Source organism: Pleurodeles waltl, chromosome 3_1 (genome assembly GCF_031143425.1).
Source record: "Pleurodeles waltl isolate 20211129_DDA chromosome 3_1, aPleWal1.hap1.20221129, whole genome shotgun sequence".
NCBI classification, from domain to species: Eukaryota; Metazoa; Chordata; class Amphibia; order Caudata; family Salamandridae; genus Pleurodeles; species Pleurodeles waltl.
This window is the reverse complement of record NC_090440.1, coordinates 934,953,443-934,974,580: the sequence shown is the minus strand read 5'-3', so window position 1 is coordinate 934,974,580 and position 21,138 is coordinate 934,953,443. Positions and strand designations below refer to the sequence as shown.

The 21,138-nt window shown below is 45.2% G+C and overlaps 1 protein-coding gene across 3 annotated transcripts in view; it reads left to right on the top strand.

Moving 5' to 3' along the window:
* Positions 1–21,138, top strand: part of STK40 (serine/threonine kinase 40) — a 354,611-nt gene that overhangs the window by 309,785 nt on the left and 23,688 nt on the right. For all 3 annotated transcript variants that reach the window (XM_069223947.1, XM_069223948.1, XM_069223949.1), the window contains exon 11: positions 14,919–15,003. In XM_069223947.1, the coding sequence (XP_069080048.1) occupies positions 14,919–15,003 (85 nt within the window). The remainder of the gene's footprint in view (positions 1–14,918; positions 15,004–21,138) is intronic.

Here is a 21,138-nt window from a genome sequence, read left to right as displayed (position 1 = left end):
GTCGTGCAGTGAGCACTCAAATGATCCATCTGACTTGACCTTTCTTGTGAAACTTAGATGGCCTATCCTGAGACTGTTCCTCCACAGTTTCCCAGAACAGTGTCTACACCTACAGGCCTTAGAGCACGCCATGCTGCAACTCTTCCATATGATGTCGAGTCCCTCTAAGTGACCTCGGCCACATAGATCAGTCAGTTCCCTAGTCAAACTTCTCTGGCAGAGCCTGCACCAACTGAGCTGTTTTGGCCGTGCTCAACCCAGTCGTCCACACGTGTGCCCAGAGTCCAGGTCGGTTCCAACCATTCCATTGCTGGCTGCTGCTCAAGATAAGTCTCCACCCGACCTCACTAAGGGCCAGATGTAGGTAGAAAGCAAATTGCGAGTCCTTCCGTCTCGCAATTTGCAACTCGCAATTTGCTATGCAGAAAGGTGTCTCAGACACCTTCCGCGACTCACTATGGGGTCGCAAAGACCCACCTCCTTAATATTCATGAGGTGGGTCGCAGTTTGCGACCCCATAGCGAGTCTGGGCACTCACAGGGATGGTGGCCTGCTGGAGACAGCAGACCACCATATCCGTGACTGCTTTTAAATAAAGCAGTTTTTTTTTTTCTATCTGCAGCCCGTTTTCCTTAAAGGAAAACGAGCTGCAAATAGAAAGAATTACCGAAACCTTTTGTTTCGGGTTTTTTCCCAGAGTAGGCAGTGGTCCATAGGAAAAATAATTTTGTGATCATTCACAAAGGGGAAGGGGTCCCATGGGGACCCCTTCCCGTTTGCGAAAGAGTTACCATCCACTTCAAGTGGATGGTAACTGCGAGTTGATTTGAGACCGCTTTCGCGGTCGCAAATCGACTTACATTGCGGTGCGAGTCACAAATAGGAAGGGAACACCCCTTCCTATTTGCGAGTCGGAAACACATTTGGCGAGTCGGTTCCGACTCGCAGAATGTGTTTCTGCATCGCATGCGGGGTTTTTCGCCGTTTGCAAGGCGCTAATGCCTTGCTACATCTGGCCCTAAGACACCTGTTTTTGGATCCAAAGCTGATTTTGTCCGGAGCTTGTTGTGTCAATTAAATAACTGTGATGCAGTTGCTGTTCAGGGGTTGGACTCCAAAGAAGTGCCATTGCCCTGAAACCAGTACTACTGGAGGCTGGAAGCTTTAGTGGGATCACATTCAGAAGCTGTTCGGGGACTTCAGTTCATTCCCAAGATGAAGTTGATGATGGTGACGGTAATTTACTCCTCCCCTCACACTGTGATTCTGGAATGTATTTATTCTTGAAAATATTAGTGATTGGAAACTACTTTGAGACAGAGTTGGACACTGCACTGGAACCTTCTGGAGAGGATAGTGCCTCTTTTGTGGTAGTAGCCAACAGAGCCGCAGAAGAGTTGGGGGTCTTCAGTTGCTCACTGTTGCAACTGGGGTATTAAACTTCAGAGCCATTGCCGCTCTTTAATGAGACACTGACGGATGTATTAACAGTGGGAGGAGAAATTATACTTCACAGCTGGCAAAAAGTGGAGTAAGTTGCACTCCAAGCATGTCTGTATTGCTCTCTCCGAGGTGCAGGCTCATTCCAAGTCTGTTTTTGGGCAGGTTGATGATTGAGTGCAAAGTTAGATTGTGCCGTCAGTGCAAGAAGCCCAAATGGAATTAGTTTTCTTTTTGCCCCTCCCATGCCATTGAAAAGCCATGCTGTTAACAAACCAAATGTCCAACTGGTACTATTGTCTGGCTAAGTCCATTCCAAGGCTGGTCCTGGTGTGCCCAGAGTTTCCCAGGCCGGCATCTACCCCATAACAGGTAGAGGACTTCAAAGATGCCATGCTGCAGTAATTCAGACAATTACAACTCCCCTTGGAACTCCTTTGGGCCCCTACAGAGGCCACTAGTTGCTTCCAACATTGTGCCAGAGACCTAGTCAGTACTGACCAACCCAGTGCCAATTTCCGATTCAGTCAGTGCCTGTGCCGGATGCCGTCCTGAGACTCATCTTTGATCCAGTTCAGCCTTTGACCTAAGCCAGACCTATGTCTGTGAGCTCACTAAGGCATATGCCCATATTTGCAGGATCCCCAGCTCTTCCCTTGACCCCAGTGCTATTGCATGCTATGGTAGGATTGAACTCTGACGCCGTTCAAGCCCTTTCAAATGTCCCACGCAACAATCCCTATGATGAGGAAGTGGATAACTTAGTCCCACCTCACTATACTGATACTGGCCTTTATCTATTCTGCAGAATGCCAGTGGACTTGGCACATCCCCTGAGACCGAGCTGGACTCCCCATCAAGGCCTACAACTGTGGAAAGTGCCTCCTCACAATAGTAATCAACAGAGAAGCAGAAATACTAGACTTACAACTACTCATATTAAGCAATCATGGTAAACCTTTTGACTGAGATTTTACAGCCTAGGCTTATGAGCTCTGAGCCCTTGCTTCAATGTAGTTCTGGTGGAAACCTTGATGGCTCGCTGGTCTAAGCCATGTTAGGCCCTCCTTCAAGATGAGCTGTAGTCAGATGTCAATGACCTGCCCCTGGTGACCCATCCTTCATGGCCCAGTGTCCAAATGCAGAAAGCTTGGTAGTTCTGGCATCTTCTAGTGCAGTTAATCCAGAGGCATCCCTTAGCCCCCGAACAGGGAAGCAATATGTATCAATGCTTTTGAGAAATAAGTCTTCTTCAGCGAGCTTGGTTTTATGGCCCCTGAATGATGTTTACTTAACTGGTACAATACATATGTGGCCTGCAAGATCTTGCTGGCCATCCTTGATTAATTTCAAAACACGTTTGCTCAGACAATACAAGTCCGACAAGATGCAGCCATACAAGTCTTGAGAGCAGGTCTGAACATGTCTGATTGTATTGGATGTGTCCTGGAGACAAGTGTAGTGATCTAGTGCCATGCATGGATGCTTGCCAGTAGATGTGCAGGCATCCCTGAATGGGACGCCTTTTTTATGGCTCCAGTCTTTTCAGTGAAAACACTGATTCTGCATTGAAATGTTTCAAGGACATATGTCTGTGGTATGCTCTTCAGGTCTAAGAGACATAAAAGAGGACCCCTGTAGGCTATTTTGTGGAGGCAGACCCAGGGGAAACAAACACTGTAAATTGAAACACTACCCACCTACTCCACCAATTTTAAATATTACACAACCCAATAGATTATAATACAAATATTATGAGCCAAACATTTGGTAAACAAACAGTCCATTTAATTTCTTTATTTTTTTCAAAACATATTATCTTCTCATCTCGTAGTCTTTTAGAAATACATGATAATGCAAAACCCTTATCGGCTGTTGCCCAAAATATGACATTAAAATTATTACTTTAACTGACCATACGTTCTGCAACCAAACCACAATTGTACCCAACTTCTCACCACATTCAAAAACAGTAAGGAGACAGACAGCAAGAGACCTGGGAATCGTGTATCAATCTATACATAACAATAATAATTTCTTAAGAAGCTCTGCAATAATACCATGAGTAATTGTCTTGTCTACCTTGGGTACACTCAACTGTGTTGTATCCCTTGCACTTAATCAGAACATTAATGTTTCTTTCTCAACTTCAAACGTGTGAAAATTAATTTCGGTCCCAGACCAAAATATGGTCATGCACCTTCCTCAGGGCACATTAAAAACTATACTTCAAATGAGGAGGAGGGTGATAGCCTATATATATATATATTTGATGGCATGTGTAGCTGCAGATACACATGCTATGCATAGCTCCTGCGACATCTAGTGTTGGGTTCGGAGTGTTAGAAGTTGTTTTTCTTCTAAGAATTCTTTTCGGAGTCACGGGATCGAGTGGCTCCTCCTTTCGGTTACAGTGCGCTTGGACATCGACTCCATTGTTAGATTGTTTTCTTTCTGCTGTGGGGTTCGGGCGTGTTTCATCTCGCTCCGATATTTCGAATCGGAAATCCTTAGAAAACATATTTAATTGTCGGTGTTTCGATTGCGTTTTCCATGTAGCCTCGAAACTATAGTACAGTCGGAATCTAGATTTCGCCATACTAGGCGCGAGTGCCCGACTCAGGCCTGGGTGGGCCTACCGTGTGGAAGCCTAATAGATCGGACTCCATTTCGATTCTGCCCTCGGTGCCACGTGAAGTTTCCCTATACAGACCAACACCTGGTTTGTAATTTGTATCTTTCTCCGGACCACTGAGAAGAGGACTACGAGACCTGTCGATCGTTTCGATCTAAGACGACCTTGTGAGATGGGAGAGTCCGTAGATTAGAGCAGTCTCCATCCAAGATACCAACTTTCGAGCAGGAATCGGAAGAAGAGAGGCCTATCACTGCTGGCCAGTATGTGAGTACGTCTTCCCCTACGCCTACATATGAAAAAGCACCGAAGGCCTTGGGTACACCACTGCTGGAAGGCCATGGTTCGGCCCAAAAAACAAAGACTGTAGTCGACAGACCTTCGGGTTCGGTGCCGAAAAAGGGCACTCCTCTGTCCACTTCGGAGTCGAGTAAGTCGGTTAAAAGTTCTGCCTCGGACTCCTGTAAGCATCCTCACTCCTCAGAGTCAAAGCTTTGACGGCCTGCTTTAGAGCCGAAACAGCCGACTTAATTTTCGGGACCGAAAATGATTCAAACTTCGGAACCGAAGAAAGCCTCTTACACAGAGGAACAAGGACTTTCGAGCAGACTCACACACCTCGAAGCCAATGCAAGAATCTTACAGATCTTCTGATGAGGACACTGAGATTCAGCCTGTATTGGAGGTTATGGATGAAAGATAATCCAGGATTCATATACAAAAAGAGACTGGCAGAATTATTACTGCTCCTCCTTTGAAAACTAAAAGAAAGCTGGCTTTTCAAGAGGAATTAGAATCTGTTAGCAACCACCAGCAAAAATCCAAAAGCAAAAAGAGAAACCAGCACCTGTCCCTACCTCTCCTCCTCATTCTCCACAGCTTTCTTCTTCACCTCCACAGAATAGTCCACCACCGTTGCCTTCTCCAACGCACTCAATACTCTATGGAGATACAGTGGATTCTTGGGTTCTATATGACCCGGACCCTATTCCAGATAATGATCCTGACCTATACCTCTCCAAGCCCTCTCCACCAGAGGACACTACTGCCTCCACTCAAGTCGTTTCTAGGGCAGCTGCTTATCATGGGGTGCTTATGCATACTGAGCCCCTAGAGGAGGATTTCTTGTTCAACACTCTGTCTTCCATTCACTCTAGACATCAGTGCCTTCCCATGTTGCCTGGAACGGTCAAACATACAGACCACATTTTAGTGAGCTGGTCAGAGCTAGAGTAATTACTCCGTGGATTGACAAAGTACACACCTGCTCCTACAGACCCAGCCTACATCACACACCAAGTTCCCCCAGACTCCGTATTAGTAAGTGCGGCTAGGAAAAGAGCTAACAGCCAATCCTCAGTGCTCCTTCACCTGATAAGGAGAGTAGGAAGTTTGATGCCCCTGGCAAAAGAGTGGCCACGCAAGCAGCCAACCAATAGCGAATTGCAAATTCGCAAGCACTTCTTGCCAGATATGGTAGAGCGCACTGGGATGAGATGCAAGAACTCATACACAACTTCCCAAAAGAGCACAACAGGTCGTAGAAGAGAGACAGACCATAAGTAACAAGATAAGGTCTGCCCTCGATGCTGCCGATACAGCCGCAAGGAGTGTAAATACTGCCGTTATAATAAAAAGGCATGTATGGTTACGCTCTTCTGGTTTTAAACCAGAAATTCAACAGGTAGTACTTAACATGCCTTTTGATAAGAAACACTTGTTTGGGCCTGAGGCTGATATGACCATAGAAAAGCTGAGGAAAGACTCAGATACTGCCAAAGCAATGGGAGCATTATACATGACACTGTATAGAGGCTCCTTTCGCAGGTCACAGTTTAGGGGATGATTCAAACCGCAATCCTCTGAAGCTTCTACCTCCCAGGCAAAGCAGGGACAACAGCAGCAACAATATCAGAGAGGGGGTTTAGAGGGTTCTATAGAGGACAATATTTTAGAAACGGAGGCAAGTTCCAAGCCTCAAAACAAGCCACTACACCATCCAAACAGTGACTTCTTTCCTACCCCTCTACCCAACACATCTCCTGTGGGGGGAAGACTACAGCAATTCCACTCTCATTGGCAAAATATCACCACAGACAATAAGCTAGCGGATCTCCTAAGCAGGAATCAGCAACATACTCCCGAATGGCAGATTCACTTCCAGTATTTTCAAAAGTGGGGAACACCAGAAATAGACCTATTCGCAACAAGTGAAAATATAAAATGCCAAAACTTCGCATCCAGACACCCACATCCCCTATCCAAGGGCAATGTTCTATGGATCAGTTGGTCAGGGATATTTGCTCACGCTTTTCCCCCTCTCCCACTCTTTCCCTTTCTGGTCATCAAACTACGTCAGACATCTCTGGCCATGATACTCATAGCCCCAACATGGGCACGTCAACATTGGTACAGAACACTCCTAGACCTGTCGGTAGTACCTCATTCCAAACAGACCAGATTTGTTAACACAAAACAAAGGTCAAATCAGGCACCCAAACTCCAGGAGCCACATTGCTAAATTGAGAGCACTGAAGTCATAGGATTTGGTTACCTAAAACTTCCATCAGAATGTATGGAAGTGCTTAAGCAGGCATGTAAACGTACTACTAGATAATGTTATGCTAACGAATGGAAAATATTTGTTTACTACTGTTATCTAAAAACACAAATCCACTTACAGCATCATTACAAGATATTGTATGCTACCTACTTAATTTGCAAAAATCTAATTTAGCTTTCCCATCCATCAAAATCCACCTTACTGCAATATCTGCATACTTATAAACTATTCAACACACTTCTCTATTCAAAGTTCCTGTCATTAAAGCCATCATGGAAGGATTAAAACGCATTATTCCACCTAGAACACGACCTGTTCCTTCTTGGAATCTAAATATCGTACTTACCAGACTCATGGGCCCACCTTCTGAACCCATGCACTCTTGTCAAATTAAATTTTTAACATGGAAGGTTGCCTTCCTTGTAGCTATTACTTCATTACGAAGAGTTAGTGAAATACAAGCATTGACTCTTGAGGAACCTTTTTTCCAAGTACACAAACATAAAGTTGTACTTAGGACAAATCCCAAATTTCTACCAAGAGTAGTATCTCCTTTTCACAACCAAACAGTGGAATTGTCAGTCTTCTTCCCACAGCCGGACTCAGTTGCCGAAAGAGCTCTTCATACCCTAGATCTCAAAAGAGCTCTTATGTACTATATAGATAGAACTAAAGATTTTAGGAAAACAAAACAACTTTTGGTTGCTTTTCAGCAGCCACGTAAAGGAAATCCTATCTCTAAACAAGGCTTAGCAAGCTGGATTGTTAAATTCATACAAACATGCTACATTAAGGCAAAAAGACAACTTTTGATCACTTCTAGAGCACATTCTACAAAAAAGAAAGGTGCGTCAATGGCATTTTTTAGGAAACATACTAATGGCTGATATATGTAAAGCTGCCACATGGTCTACTTCTCATACATTTACAAAACACTATTGTGTTGATGTTTTCTCACAGCAACAGGCCACTGTAGGCCAGGCTGTCTTACGAACACTATTTCAGACAACTTCAACTCCTACAGGAAAGCCACCGCTATTTTTTGGGAGGACTAACTGCTTTGTAGTCTATGCATAGCATGTGTATCTGCAGCTACACATGCCATCGGAAGGAAAATGTTACTTACCCAGTGTACATCTGTTTGTGGCAAGTAGTGCTGCAGATTCACATGCACCCTCCCTCCTCCCCAGAAGCCTGTAGTCATTTAAGTTTATCATTTCTACATATGTAGATACATTTACACTTGCATGGACAACTCTTTATATTCTTATACTCTATCACTCCTTCCTTAACTCTTTGTGGGAAAACAATTTAACAGTGGAGTCGATGCCCATGCGCACTGTAACTGAGGAGGAGTAACTCGATCCTGTGTCTCCGAAAAGACTTCTTTGAAGAAAAACAACTTGTAACACTCCGCGCCCAACACTAGATGTCGGAAGGGATATGCATAGCATGTGAATCTGCAGCACTACATGCCACAAACAGATGTACACTGGGTAAGTGACACTTTATATATACACTTAATTAATAATAAATTAATTTAATAAGGCTCATACCAAAAAAGTAGTGCTTGGTGAATGTATGCACAGACACCCATGCAGTCTATCAGATGGTCCAGTATGGTGCATCCCCCTCCAAAACTGTTGTGGTAGCCTTGGCTCTGGAAGAATACGCCCATAAGACCTCAGTAGTTCCTTGGCCAGGACATAACATGTTTTTTTTCATAGAATGATCCTCCCAAATGTATACAAAAATGCTTGAATTAATCGTAGCCACTCATAATTACTTAGGGCTGCATCCCAGTCCATTGTTATTTTGCACACCTTGCTACCTCAGTTTGGACCCAGCCATATGTAAATCAGCCTGGACCCTGCACCAATGGGACCATTCCAGTCGCATTGCCAGTCTGGGCCCCACCCGAACTGCAGAAGCAAACTAGTACCGGTTTCACTTTAGATGGGTTCATTACCCGTATTTAGATAGGTCCAAACTTAAGTGGCTTAACTAAAGAAGCATAGTCAGGTACATGTAGAAGGGCCAAAAGATCAAATAACGTTCAACACTGCCCAGAAACAGCACAAACCACAATGCACCTATCAGCTTTGACGCTCTGATAGGGTTAGGAAGAACTGCCTAGTTCCCAGCTGTCACCAAAGGTGGTAGTCTGTGGCCAGCTTAGAAATGTGTGAGCTGACCAAAAGATAGCCCAAATGTGGAGCTTATTGGAGGCATAGGTTCACTTTCAAGGCTCAAGCATGCCAGTGGGCATGTGTGACCAATAGGGACGTATGAGGCCAATATTCCAAGAAGCTTGACAACAGCCTGCACTAGAACCCAGGATTGGGCAACAAACATCAGGGTCATATTATGAATGTCCTGGACTCGCTGCAGGTGTGGGGAAAAGCTTTGACTGTCTTTGTGTCTACAATAGCCCTTATAAAGGGAATTCTCTACCTAGGCATCAAGTGGGACTTCAGTTAGCTGATAGCAAACCAAAGGGAAGACAGAAGGTTTATTTGTGTGAAGATGGTTCACAACTGACTGCGATGAGCCCATCTTCACCAGCCAGTTTGAGATTAAGTAAAACATGTATCCTCGACCTACTAGGATGGGGTGCAACCACTGTCATCCCCCTAGTAAATAACCAAGAGGCATAAGTGAGGATGAAACGTAGAAAACACACACACACACTTCCACCTCTCCCTCCCCCTTTACTTTTGAAGATAGTGTCTGTGGGATGGTTATTTAAACATATTCATCAACTTGCAAGGACAATACAATCTACTAGATACAAGGCAGAAAGGACTTAAAACAAAGCCAGCATGATAAGTTTGCCCTTCTGCTGGAGGTAATTCCTAGGACAAAGATCTAAAATTGTCTTGAATTTTCTTTCTTTTTGGCACTGAGAAAATGGAAATAAAATCCCTACCTTTCTCTTCTCCAGGTGCCACTCTGACCTCTGTGGACCATGGATGAAACAAATCAAAGCAGCTTGGTCACAGCTGCAGTGGTTGACTTCTACCACCCCCACATCCCCATAAGCTGCAAAAGGGTTGTTGTAATGGGTTCTGCAGTGGTTGCGAGTAGTAGGGACCCTGTGAAAATCCACTGAATGTTAGGTACTGTCAGTGGAAAAGATGACCCTGAGAGGTTGGACTTGAACATGATAATGCAAAAAACATTGCTAAAATTGTCACCTATTCAACAAAAAACTCACAACCCAATCCAAAAATTGCACTAAAGTTAAGAAGTCCTACTACATTCACTCATCAGCACAAAGTCAACACATTAATATGTATTTCTCAACTTTAGACTTTGTGTGAATATTACAAATTCATACTGTTCTTGTAATTTCTGAGTTTCTTGACTGTTAAGTCTCTCACTTGCTCCTGCAGGACTTCTTGGTGTGAGTCCATGCCATGAACCCACTAGGGCTTGGTGGATACAGCTTTGTATCTATTAAAAATGTGAGGAATCTGTGGTGTATATGGTCCTTTCCACGCGCAGTGCTAGGTTCCCGAGGAATCTGATGGTGCCACCAGCTGGTGCTTGGGAGCAATTAATTGAAATATTCCGGGTAGTCTGGTGCCTGGGGATATAGTAAAAAGGTACAGAATCTGTGGTTTGGTTGGATAGAGTTTCCATCCTAAAAAGCATTAGGAAAGGTAAACAAATTGTTGTGCGTTGGAGTTCTCATACAGCCATGCTGTCGCATTTTCCTTGGGCTTGGTATCTTCTGCCTAGTCAATTTTACCAACAGTGCCAGAAATTCAGAGAATGCTGTGCAGTTCTTGCCTATCTCCAGAGGCAGCCTTCCAAGCCCCTTCAGCAGCCTGTACAATACTTTTGTGACACCAGAGGCTTTGGTGCAATAACTAGGCCTTTAGATCTTGAACACCTTCCTTCAGAAGGGCAAATTTAGCATACTGACTTTCGCCCATGTCCAGAGGGATGTTGTCCTTGGATTTGCACAACTCTTACATTCATGCATTCATAACGCAGTCCCAACAGTGTTGTTGGGTGATCTTCGCATTTCAAATATGAAATATATTCCCATATCTTGACGACTGGCATTTGAAAGTGAGATCTCCTCTGTCTTTTACAGACCACCTGCAGACAACCATCACTTTGCTATCTTCCTTAGGGCTCTCAACTAGCGCATGAAACCCCATCTGCGAACTTCTTTCAAAATGGCCCTTCTGGGTATAGTGGCTTTTAAGGCTTTTTTCTCTTTCAGCAAGTCCAGGACATTCAGGTTATGATCTTTGTTTCAGGCTCACTCGTGTGTTATGTTGCAGATGGTTCTGAGGGTTTTTGACTTTGTGCATCCTACTGTTTCCCTGTGCCCTTAGCATATGTGGGATCTGCACTGGAATTGCCTCTTGGACAGTATTTGAGTCTTGGACTCGGAGCTCACAGTAGTGATTGATGCATTGTCTTTGAGGTGCAGTGTCATCTGGATGAGGTGAAAATGAGGGACCTCCAGTGGCGCATGTGCACCATATCAGTTTTCTGGAACTCCTGTTGCCTTTAAATGCTTTTCTTCAGTCCATCAGAGGGAAACCGCTCCAGGCCCTAATGAATACCACAGCTGTCATATGTTACTGCAACAAGTTTCTGCTTCAAGGCTCCCTGGAAGTCCCCAGTATGTCTTTCCACCCGAGCTTTGAAAATTAGGCGGGATCCGGGCCACCTCATACTGATAGGCCCAGGTTGGATAAGGCGAGTGTGGTGCTGTGACCTGCTGAGCCTGAACATTATCACTGTGTTCCATCTACCACTTCAGAAGGATGACCTATTTCCACAACAGGGCAGTAGTCTGCACTGAACCTCCACAACATACACCTCTATGCATGAAGATTGAGCAGAACTAACTCACGGAAGACATGGTTAAGAGTAAACATCTGCAGGCTATCTAAATGCATTTTTTTATTACACTCACTTGTGCTTGGCTGCTCTCTGTGGATGATACCAAGTAAGGAATCCAGCCTGAAGTACAAGATTCAACGTTGATATACTGGGAACTTGGTAGCAGAGGATTTCAAAGTGATAAGGTAATGTAAACTACCACTGGAGAGTGGATAAAACAAATCCATCTTTACCAGTTTGCTTCTGTGAAAATGGATTGACACCCAGCACCAAGCCCCACAATAGCAACCCTATATGTGGGGATTTATTGCTAATTGTTCTTGACACCATTTGGCCTTGATGCATTGTAAAGGATTCACACCAAGTACCAAACTCCACAATGTACCCCTTGGGAGCAAACGTGCCACGCTGATTGCCTTAGATGCTAGGGGATAGCATCCTACTGAGGACCAACCCACAATGGCTCAAGGTTTCATGCCAATTGGCTTTCAAACTAGGGTGCTTACTTGCACTGTGTATTTTAATAGCCATGTAAGCCTAGGTCCCAAATGAGCCAACAGCTGAATAAAACAAAACACTGATATGGTGGTCAAGTTAATTGACTGCCATACCAAGTGTGCTGTCTACAAATAGCACCAAATCTCCACTGTGGCAGCCAACTGTGCTACATGGAAACTGGCACCCCAGCAGATTGAATCAGCCTAGATCACTGGGTACCTCTCTTATGTTAACAGATATTGGCAGCTCCAAATTATCTGTCTTACACAGCTGGGTATATGAGTCTTTTCCTTAGCTCAACGAAACAACCTCCTCATCACCCAGTACATATGTACTGCCAAACTGCATATATGAGGTTTCTTCTACAGTTCCTTCAAAATCTTTTGTAGTACCACAGTGGAACCTTAAATTGGTCCTTGCATTTCTTAGGTGTACTACCTTTCAGCCATTACACAACTGTCCCCTATGTCTGCTAACCCAGAAGGCTGTTTACTAAATCACAGTGACATCAGCCCGTCACGTGAGCTTCAAGCTTTTCTCCAGAAGGTAGTGATCTCTTTTCATGTTGGACAATTCATCACTCTTCCAACATTCTTCACCCCTCTCACCCCTTGAAAGAGGAGGAGAGACTCCATTGTTTGGACCCTAAAACAGCTCTCAGTTTGGAGGTCAATCATTCCAAAGGCAAAGCAGTGCAAAAGAGGACATTATCCAGGTGGATAGTCCTTTGCATCGAGGTCTGCTACACAATGGCAAAGCAGCCACCTCCTGGTGAGGGCTCATTCTGACACTGCCATGGGTGCTCTTACCACCCTGGTTCACAGGGTACCTGTCCTGGATATCTGTAATGTGGCAGCATGGGCATCAGTACAACCGGGCTTGACAGGAAGGACATTTTGGCCAGTCTGTCCTGCAGTACATTTTGGTCTGAATCATTCCGCAGAACCGGAAGCTGGAGAGGTACTGTGTTGATATCTATTCTAAAGCTTAAGAATCTGCAGTTTGAAGTATGCATCAGAAGAACAATTTACTTACCTTCTATAACACTCTTTCTAGAGGATAATCTGTCTAGCCACAGATTCCTCACTGCCCTACCTCATCCCTGATCTGTGGAATGGCTCCATTTGCTGTCTCACAAGATTCCAAGTTAAAGATCTGCACACTGGCACATTAACTTTAGGCTCTGCATCCAATTGAGCAGACATAACATAGGAAGAAGCTGAAGGCCATGCTCTTAGGTGGGGGCTATATAGAGCTCCCGTTTTCACTTCTTGGGCGGAGCTGATTGATGCAACTTGTCGGCAGACATGGCTGTTCTGAAAACATCTTCTGGCTCAATCTGGCACCTGAGGATAGTCTGAGGGTAAGGAATCAGTGGTTACAGTATCCATTAGAAGAAGCTTTACCAAAGGTAAGTACTTAATTCATCTAAATGAATTCAGCCCTATATCTAACCTGCCCATCATTGTGAAAGGCATGGATCCAGCTCAAGTTGTTCATACTTGCAAGTCCTTCTCTTGATTATCTTACTTAGGTGTCAGAATAAAATATTATAAGAAAGCAGCAATTGTAAATATAGTTGATAATGCTCTTTGACATTTGGACAAAGGAGGCCCTAGACTACTTAAACCTTTAGACACTCCAGCAGCATTTCATATTGTAAACCACTCCAGGCTACTCAAAATGTATAGTGACAGAATAGATCAGATAGAGAAAGTTGTAAGCTGATTAGAGAATCGGTACCAACATGTAAAATTGGGCAGCTCTGACACAGTCTCCTGTAATGATCCGTTCTCACCTGTATACTCTTCCACCTTTATATGGAGCCATGTGTTTCCACATATAAACTTTCAGCATTGTTTACCACTTTTATGTTGATGACACCTAATTCAGTCTTAACATCTACATTACAGAAGACACCTAAATTGGAGCACAAGTGTTGGCTGATGTCTAAACATTGATGACCGAACAGCACCTAAAACCGAACGCACTTAAAACAGTTTCTTCTGAAGTGTCTCACAGATTGCCCCAGTGCGGTGCAAAACATGGCTTAGTCCATGCTCAGTGCTACTCTGCCATACTGCTTACCATCCTTATTGAACTCATTTGCTGAAAAAGCACAGAGTCAACTTTCTCGTTCCCAGTACAAAACCATTCATCTGTGATCGTATTTTAAACAAATGATCCATGTTCTGGTGCTGTCACAGCTGCATGTAGAAAGGCAGTACTAACAGGAATTGCCAAATTACATGTAGCCCCTCTCAAAGTTGCTGTACACTCGGAGGCAAGACTGGCAACTAGCACAATGAAGTTTGGGCTCATCCCTCAACCTGCTCGATATTGAAGCAAGATGTATAAGATAGTGTGCATTGCATTTAAAGAATTTCATCCTGGATCCTCATCCTACCTAGCCCAGAAACTGATCGTCTTAAGCTGACAGTGACCACTTCGAAGCTCAGCCTCCTAGAGGTTTCTGCTTTCAAAGAGTCTAAGACACCTAAACAGTCTTTCTTTTCCTGGGTGGTAGTAGGTCCTGAAACTTCATACCGGCAGACACCCCTGTCTTATGTCACCTTTAAAAAAAAAAAAAAAAGGCATCTTATTTTGACTATACTTCCACATTATTGTTTTGTATTTTTATTGACTAGAGTAAACCATGTGTATCCCTATCATGTAGCTCCTCATGTGGGAGCATACTATTAGATGTATTAAGTGTTACTCCTTCTCCACATTTATCATGTAATTGTTTTCATATTATAGATATTCTCACATCTGTACTATCCTGTAACCATGTATTTGACCTTTCAAAGCACTGTTTTAATGATTGGATCGAGTCCACTCAATAGAAAACCACTAGTAAATAAATGTCTTTTTAAAGCAAAATATTACTTGGCCTTCTTTCTCTAATTTCAGGCAGTCTTTGTCCTTGCTTAGTGGCCCTTTGCAAGTAGTACCCGACATTGATGATCATGTAGCAAATCCTGAAACTCCTCAAGAGGTAAGTGTCCAAATTGAGATGTTCATGGTATACTTGTCCCATGAGAATTGTTTATTATGCATGTGTGATTTACCAGTAGTGTGCCTCTCATGGATTTAATTACTAGACCAAACTCCTGGTATGGTTTGAGTTTAATTCTTCTCTCCAGCTATTAGGATTTTTCTGTGCTTTTCAGAATCTTTCAACACAACACTCGGCTACAAGACCTTTTTAAATTGTTCCTCTGCAATTCTTCTGGTTCCAGAAAGAATGAATTCCTTGTTTTGAAACACAAACCACATTCGAAAATTAATTTCTGCTGCTTTCAGTGCCACTGTGTTTAATTATGTTTTTCTCACTGATAGTTCAAGCGTTTTTTTTTATTTCTGATAGACTTCTAACCGCAGATTCCTCACCATAGATTATTACCCAGGTGCCAGACTGGATCTGAACAATCCTGAGCAGTACCTCTGCCTGCCGGTAGGTGGTGTCTATCGGCTCTGCGACATCGGAAGTGATTTTGCGTGCCTACCCCAGCACTCTTACAATGGTCCCTTTCTTTCTGCATATCAGCGCAGATCTGGAGATCTACCTCATTTTTTTACCAGTGTTTTGCAAATGTTTCTTTTTTTAAGCAGTTGCTCCCAGTGTGCTAGGACATGTCCCCTTTCTAGTCCTGCTGGATAAAAGCCTTGTGGGTTATATCACCCACAGATGTCTGTGTCTGATAACCATTTTCTCTCTGGTGTCTGAAATGAAAGTCGCAAATCCAAGGTCAGTGCTGACTGCAAGTCCGTATACCCCAAGGGGATTCACGAGTAGACGCTGAAGCTCCTGGTGATGGGGCAGAAGAAATCTCTGTGCCATTCCCAACCCGGTCCCTTTCTCAGGGTCGCTCCCAGGGCCATTCTTGGCCTTCCTGCAGACAGCTATCCTCGCATTGAAAGACTTCTTCCTCCAAGTTGGTAAAGTCAAAGAAGCACAAGACAAAGAAGTTGTAGCTTCTTGGACTTCGCCCTCCCAATGTGCTTGTAGGCCCTGCTTTCGCACCCCACATACGGAGCTGGCATAGGGGCCCGCTCCGCAGTACTCCAAGTTTCAACTAAGAGTTCCAGGCCTTCTTTGGGCCAGCGACTCCATTTGGAGCTCCTTCGGGTGCCAAAGACCCCCCAGCAGATCTGCTCTCGAAGCCAGCTGAGCTCTCTAGATCTGATCCTGAATACGGACCTATGCAGACATAGGTGCTTTACCCTGGCTCTCTCCTTCCAAACAGTGCCAGACGACAATGACAAACCCATCCTGATCCCTGACTCCAAGCTTATGCTGCTCAGTGTCATTGTCAGCACTGTGCAGGCCCTACCAACCCTAGGACTTCCTGCCATTTGTTGACCCTTTCCTCCCTGCAGGGGAGATGATGAGGAAGGATTTGGTCATATGGAGAGCGGGGCGCGGTCCAGCTGAGATCTGTTATGGGCGGAAGGTGCAATCTTCGCCACTGTGATGCTCAGGGCAGCTGATGTCCCTGACCCTACAGTTGCTGGCAGCCAAAGTCAAGGCCAGCATCTTCAGTGAGGTGCTTCACCCTGGATTGTGTTTAGCTGAGCCTTATTAGTGAAGCCCTTACCGGCGTTCTTCTGGGGCTTGGGCCAAATCTTACACAGGGGCTCCTGTGCACTGCATGACTGCCCAACGTCATCATCCCAAGATACCCAGCCATCCTCTTCCAGCTCTTCCTCCCCAAAGAGCCTGCTGGGGCGGGCCTCAACCTCTAAGGTCAACCCAAATGAGTTTCTGTCTATTCCATTGAACAGGGAATCCTAAAGGATGGACTTCTTTACAAAGTGCAGCTTTTCTTCTAGCCTAGCCATCAGTTGATACTACATTCCTCTTGGGCTGTTACTCCCACGCCATGTGGGACTCAGTAGCACAGCTGCTTCCTGTGCTTCCCAAGAAGGGTTGTGCTGTTCTCAACCAAGCCCTAATCGATGGTCAGGATGCTGGAAAGTTGGCAATTAGGAGCGGGTTGGACACAACTGACTACTTGGATAGAGCCATTTCCTCACAGTGGGCCGGCATCGCTATACCTGGTTGCAGACCACCGGGTTTTAGGAAGAATGTCGATGCTTCACTCCTTGACATGGCTTTTGACTCTCCCGCCTATTTGGGGATAAGGATGACAATGGCACTGAAGCACTTTGAGAGAGCCAAGTCACTGCCAGATCTCTTGGGCTTTTCTTACCTGCCTTGTCTCAGCAGCAGTCCTTTTGCCCCTCCTACAGCAACTATGAGTGTCCACTCTACCAGCCAGTCCAACAGCCTGCAGACTCCTTTTGTGGATGGGGTTGTGCATCCCATAAAGGATCCAGGTCAAGTTACCTGTCCAGTCCCCCACCCCTCCAGCAGCTGCAGCCTTTAAGCCCTTTTAGATACACTTTGTGCAGCAGCCATTCCATTGTTGGTAGGATCAGGCACCACCTGACCCAGTGATCTACTATCACATCCACCAGTGGGTGCTTTAATGTGTGCAAAAGTGAGACTCCCCTCTTTCATGGACACCCTTTCGACTTTGCCACCAGCCCAAGAATGGCTGAAGGAGGACCCCCTCTCCGTGCTTCATCAAGACAGGCAGACACTTTTGAGAGTGTGCCTTCGTCAGAAGTAGGTCATGGTTGCTATTTCTTCTACTTTCTGGTGCTGAAAAAGTGAGAAGGACTTTGTCCTATCCTAGATCTGCACACACTCTGTACCTTTCTATGGAAAAAGAAGTTCATAATGCTTACTTTGGCTCAGGTCCTGCCTGCCCTGGACCCCAGAAACTGGATGGTAGTGTTGGCCTTGCAGGACACTTATTTTCACATCACTGTTTTGTGAGCCCTAAGACATTACCTGTGCTTCATAGTGGGCAACGAGCACTTTCAATTTTCTAGGCTCCTTTTTAACCTCACCAGTGCCCCTCTGGGGTTCACAAAAGTGGCCATCAAAGGCTTGAGGGTTCCAGCCTTCCCCCATCTTGACAACTGGCTGCTGTAGGCAGCATGCGCTAGGCAGTAATCACCCACACCCACATCCAGACTGCAGCAAACCTTTCGCAGTTGCTGGCGTTCACTATCATCGTGCTTGTCACATCTTACTTCTTCTCAGCTGCTCCCTTTCATCAGAGCCTTTCTTGATACAGTGCAGTTCTGCGCCTATCCTGCAGAGCACTGTGTACAGGATAATCGGGCTAAGATCCTTATGTTTCGCTCTTAATCCTGTAATTCAGTGAGATTGATTTTGAGGCTGCTGAGTCTGATGACCTCCTGCATGCTGCTGGAAAGCACACCAGATTAGCAGAAGCAGGCTCTGCAGTGGAATGAAGTCCCAGTGTGCACAGCACGAGGGAAACCTTCCCTATCTGGTCCAGATTTCAAGGAGAATGAAAGACGTGCAATGGTGGCTGACAAATTGATATTGGGTCCATCTCTCCCTTCCGTACCAGAGCTGACGGTGGTGAGTGACCGCTTATGGGTTGGGGCGGCCATCTGGGAGCAGTGGAGATCAGAGGACTCTGCTCTCCAGTAGAATCTCAGCTTCATATCAATCTTCTGGAGCGGAGAGTGATTTGCTTAGCATTGAAACCCTTCCCTACATCCACCAAGAGAAGGCTGGTTCAGGTGTTCACAGACAACACCACTGCCATGTGGTATTCCAACAGGCAGGATGGGGTGGGGTGGGGTGGGGTGGGGTGGGGTGGGGTGTGGTCGGTGGCCCTGTGGCAGTAAGCTCTACGCCTCTGAACTTGGCTGCAGCCCCAGGTCCTTCTCCTGCTGGTACAACACCTGGCAGACTCTTTGAACACCAGGGAGGACGAAACTCAGCCATCAATGCCATGCGGATCACAGATGGTCTCTACACTGGGAGGAGGTTGTACAAGGTCTCTTCCAAGAATGGGGAGAACCTTGGTTTGATCTGTTCGCCACCGCCTAGAACACACAATGTCAGCACTTCTGCTTGTTGGAGTTTCCAAAGCAGCTACTGCTTGGAGACTCATTCGGTTTAGAATGGAACTCTGGACTCCTGTACTCATTTATGCTTATACTACTCCTGCCCCAAGTTCTTAGGAAGATCAGGACCAACTGGGGCCTAAGACATCCTAGGGGCTGCAAACTGGGCATGAGCATCGGTCATCCGATCAGTCTGCCCCTTCAGGAGGACCTCCTGTTACAGCAAGAGGGCAGGGTCCTGCTCCCAAACCTGTGTACACTCCATTGTGTTGCATGGAGAATGTGCTGCTGCAGTTTAATCTTCTGTCCGAGGTCTGTGATGTATCACCCTGGCAATCGGACATCCCTCCACCAAAACTATATACGCCTGCCATTGGGATAAGTTTGTGGGCTGCTGTGCCTCCTGTCATGTTGATCCTCTTTCTGCACTACTTACTGAAGTGCTGATGTTTGTTTTGTCTTTGGCCCAGCAAAGCCTTGCCCTGGACACTGTTAGTCTTACTTGTCGGCCATTTTGGCTTTCCTGCATTTGGAAGACCAACCTTCCCTGTTCAAGTCACCTATTGTGACTCGTTTCCTTAAAGGTATACAGCACTTATTTAATTTTTCATGCCCTAATGGGATCTCAATCTGGTCCTCACATTTGTGATGTGTTCTCCCTTTGAGCCACTAAACAGCTGTCCTCCACAACTCTGAGTCTAAAAACTATTTTCTTGGTGGCATTACATTGACCAAGAGGGTTAGCGAGCTGCAAGCTCTATTAGTTCATCCTCCTTACACCAGCCTTTTCCCTAAAATACTGGTTTTTAGGACACATGCCTCATTCCTGCCAACTGTTGTCACCCCTTTCCATGTCAGTCAGAGTATCATTGTGGCCACCTTTTTCGCTGTGTCTCAGCTTTCCAAGGAGAAGGAGAGACTTCATCGCCTGGACAGTAGAGGGATCTTTTGTTCTATATTGATCGTAGCAAAGACCATTTGGTGGACAGTTAGCTCTTCATTGGGTGAAAAATGGCAAGGCTGTTTAGATGCAGACTATCTTGATGGATTATACTCTGCATTAAGATCTGCTGCACACCAGCTAGGAAGCAGCCTCCTGGGGGCTTGCGGGCCCATTCTGTCAGGCCAAAAACCGCTATTACTGAGTTTATTAACCTGCAGGACACCTGTCCTGAACATCTGCCAACATGAGCTTCACTCCACACATTTACAAAGTACTACTGCTTGGATAGTCAGATCCATTGATATGGGCTTTTCACCCGTTTGGTTCTCCAGGACTTCTAGTTTCCTGATCGTCCTCCAGAGAGCTATTGCTAGAGTATCTAATGTAAGTGGAGGAATCTGCTGTTAGAAGTCTCTATTAGAAGAACAATGTACCCTTGGCATTGCTTTTTCTGGTACACTCGTATCTTACCGCAGATTTCTCACTGGCCATCACATGCTCCCCGCTTTGCGAACTGGCTGGCTCTTCACCCTAAAGATCCTATTAGAATCTGCACAGTGGTCAAAACATTGTTTTTTATGTGGCTCCATGTTTTTAGAGCAGAAGTAGTCATGAAACAAAATGTCATCGTTCTGGGGTGGCTCTTGTATGAGCACCACAATGTAACATCCATCCAAAGCAGCCGATGCAGAGCAGATCGATGTCACCGACTGGCATGCACAAGTACTGCTCAAGTTTTTCCAGACCCAGTATGACACCTGGGGAATATTCTAAGGTAAGGAATCTGCCATTAGATAGTCTCTACCAGGAAAAGCATTACTGAAGGTAAGCAACTTGTTCTTTTAGTGCAAAACACTTTCATCTGTTGCCACTGGAGTTGGAGAATATAGCAGCTGTGTTGACTTTGAAGGCTATGTTCTTTATTGGACTTTTCCACTGTAATATGACTACTGTAGCTGAATGAGGACAGGAGATGTCTGGAGAATTTTGCCTGCAGAAATCAATCCACTCCTATTTGTAGACCACTTGTACAATCATATTGGTCCAAATCCAACACAGGGGCTCCTGTGAATAGGACTATCGCACGTTGCCATCAGTCTGCTCCGAATGACCCTACATTCTTGTCCCAACACCCCATGCCTGAGTGTCTTGTCATCCAGGCTTCCTCCTTGTTCAGGCACATTCCCTTCTGCACCCCCGGACAGGGAATCAAAAAGACTGGAACAGTTT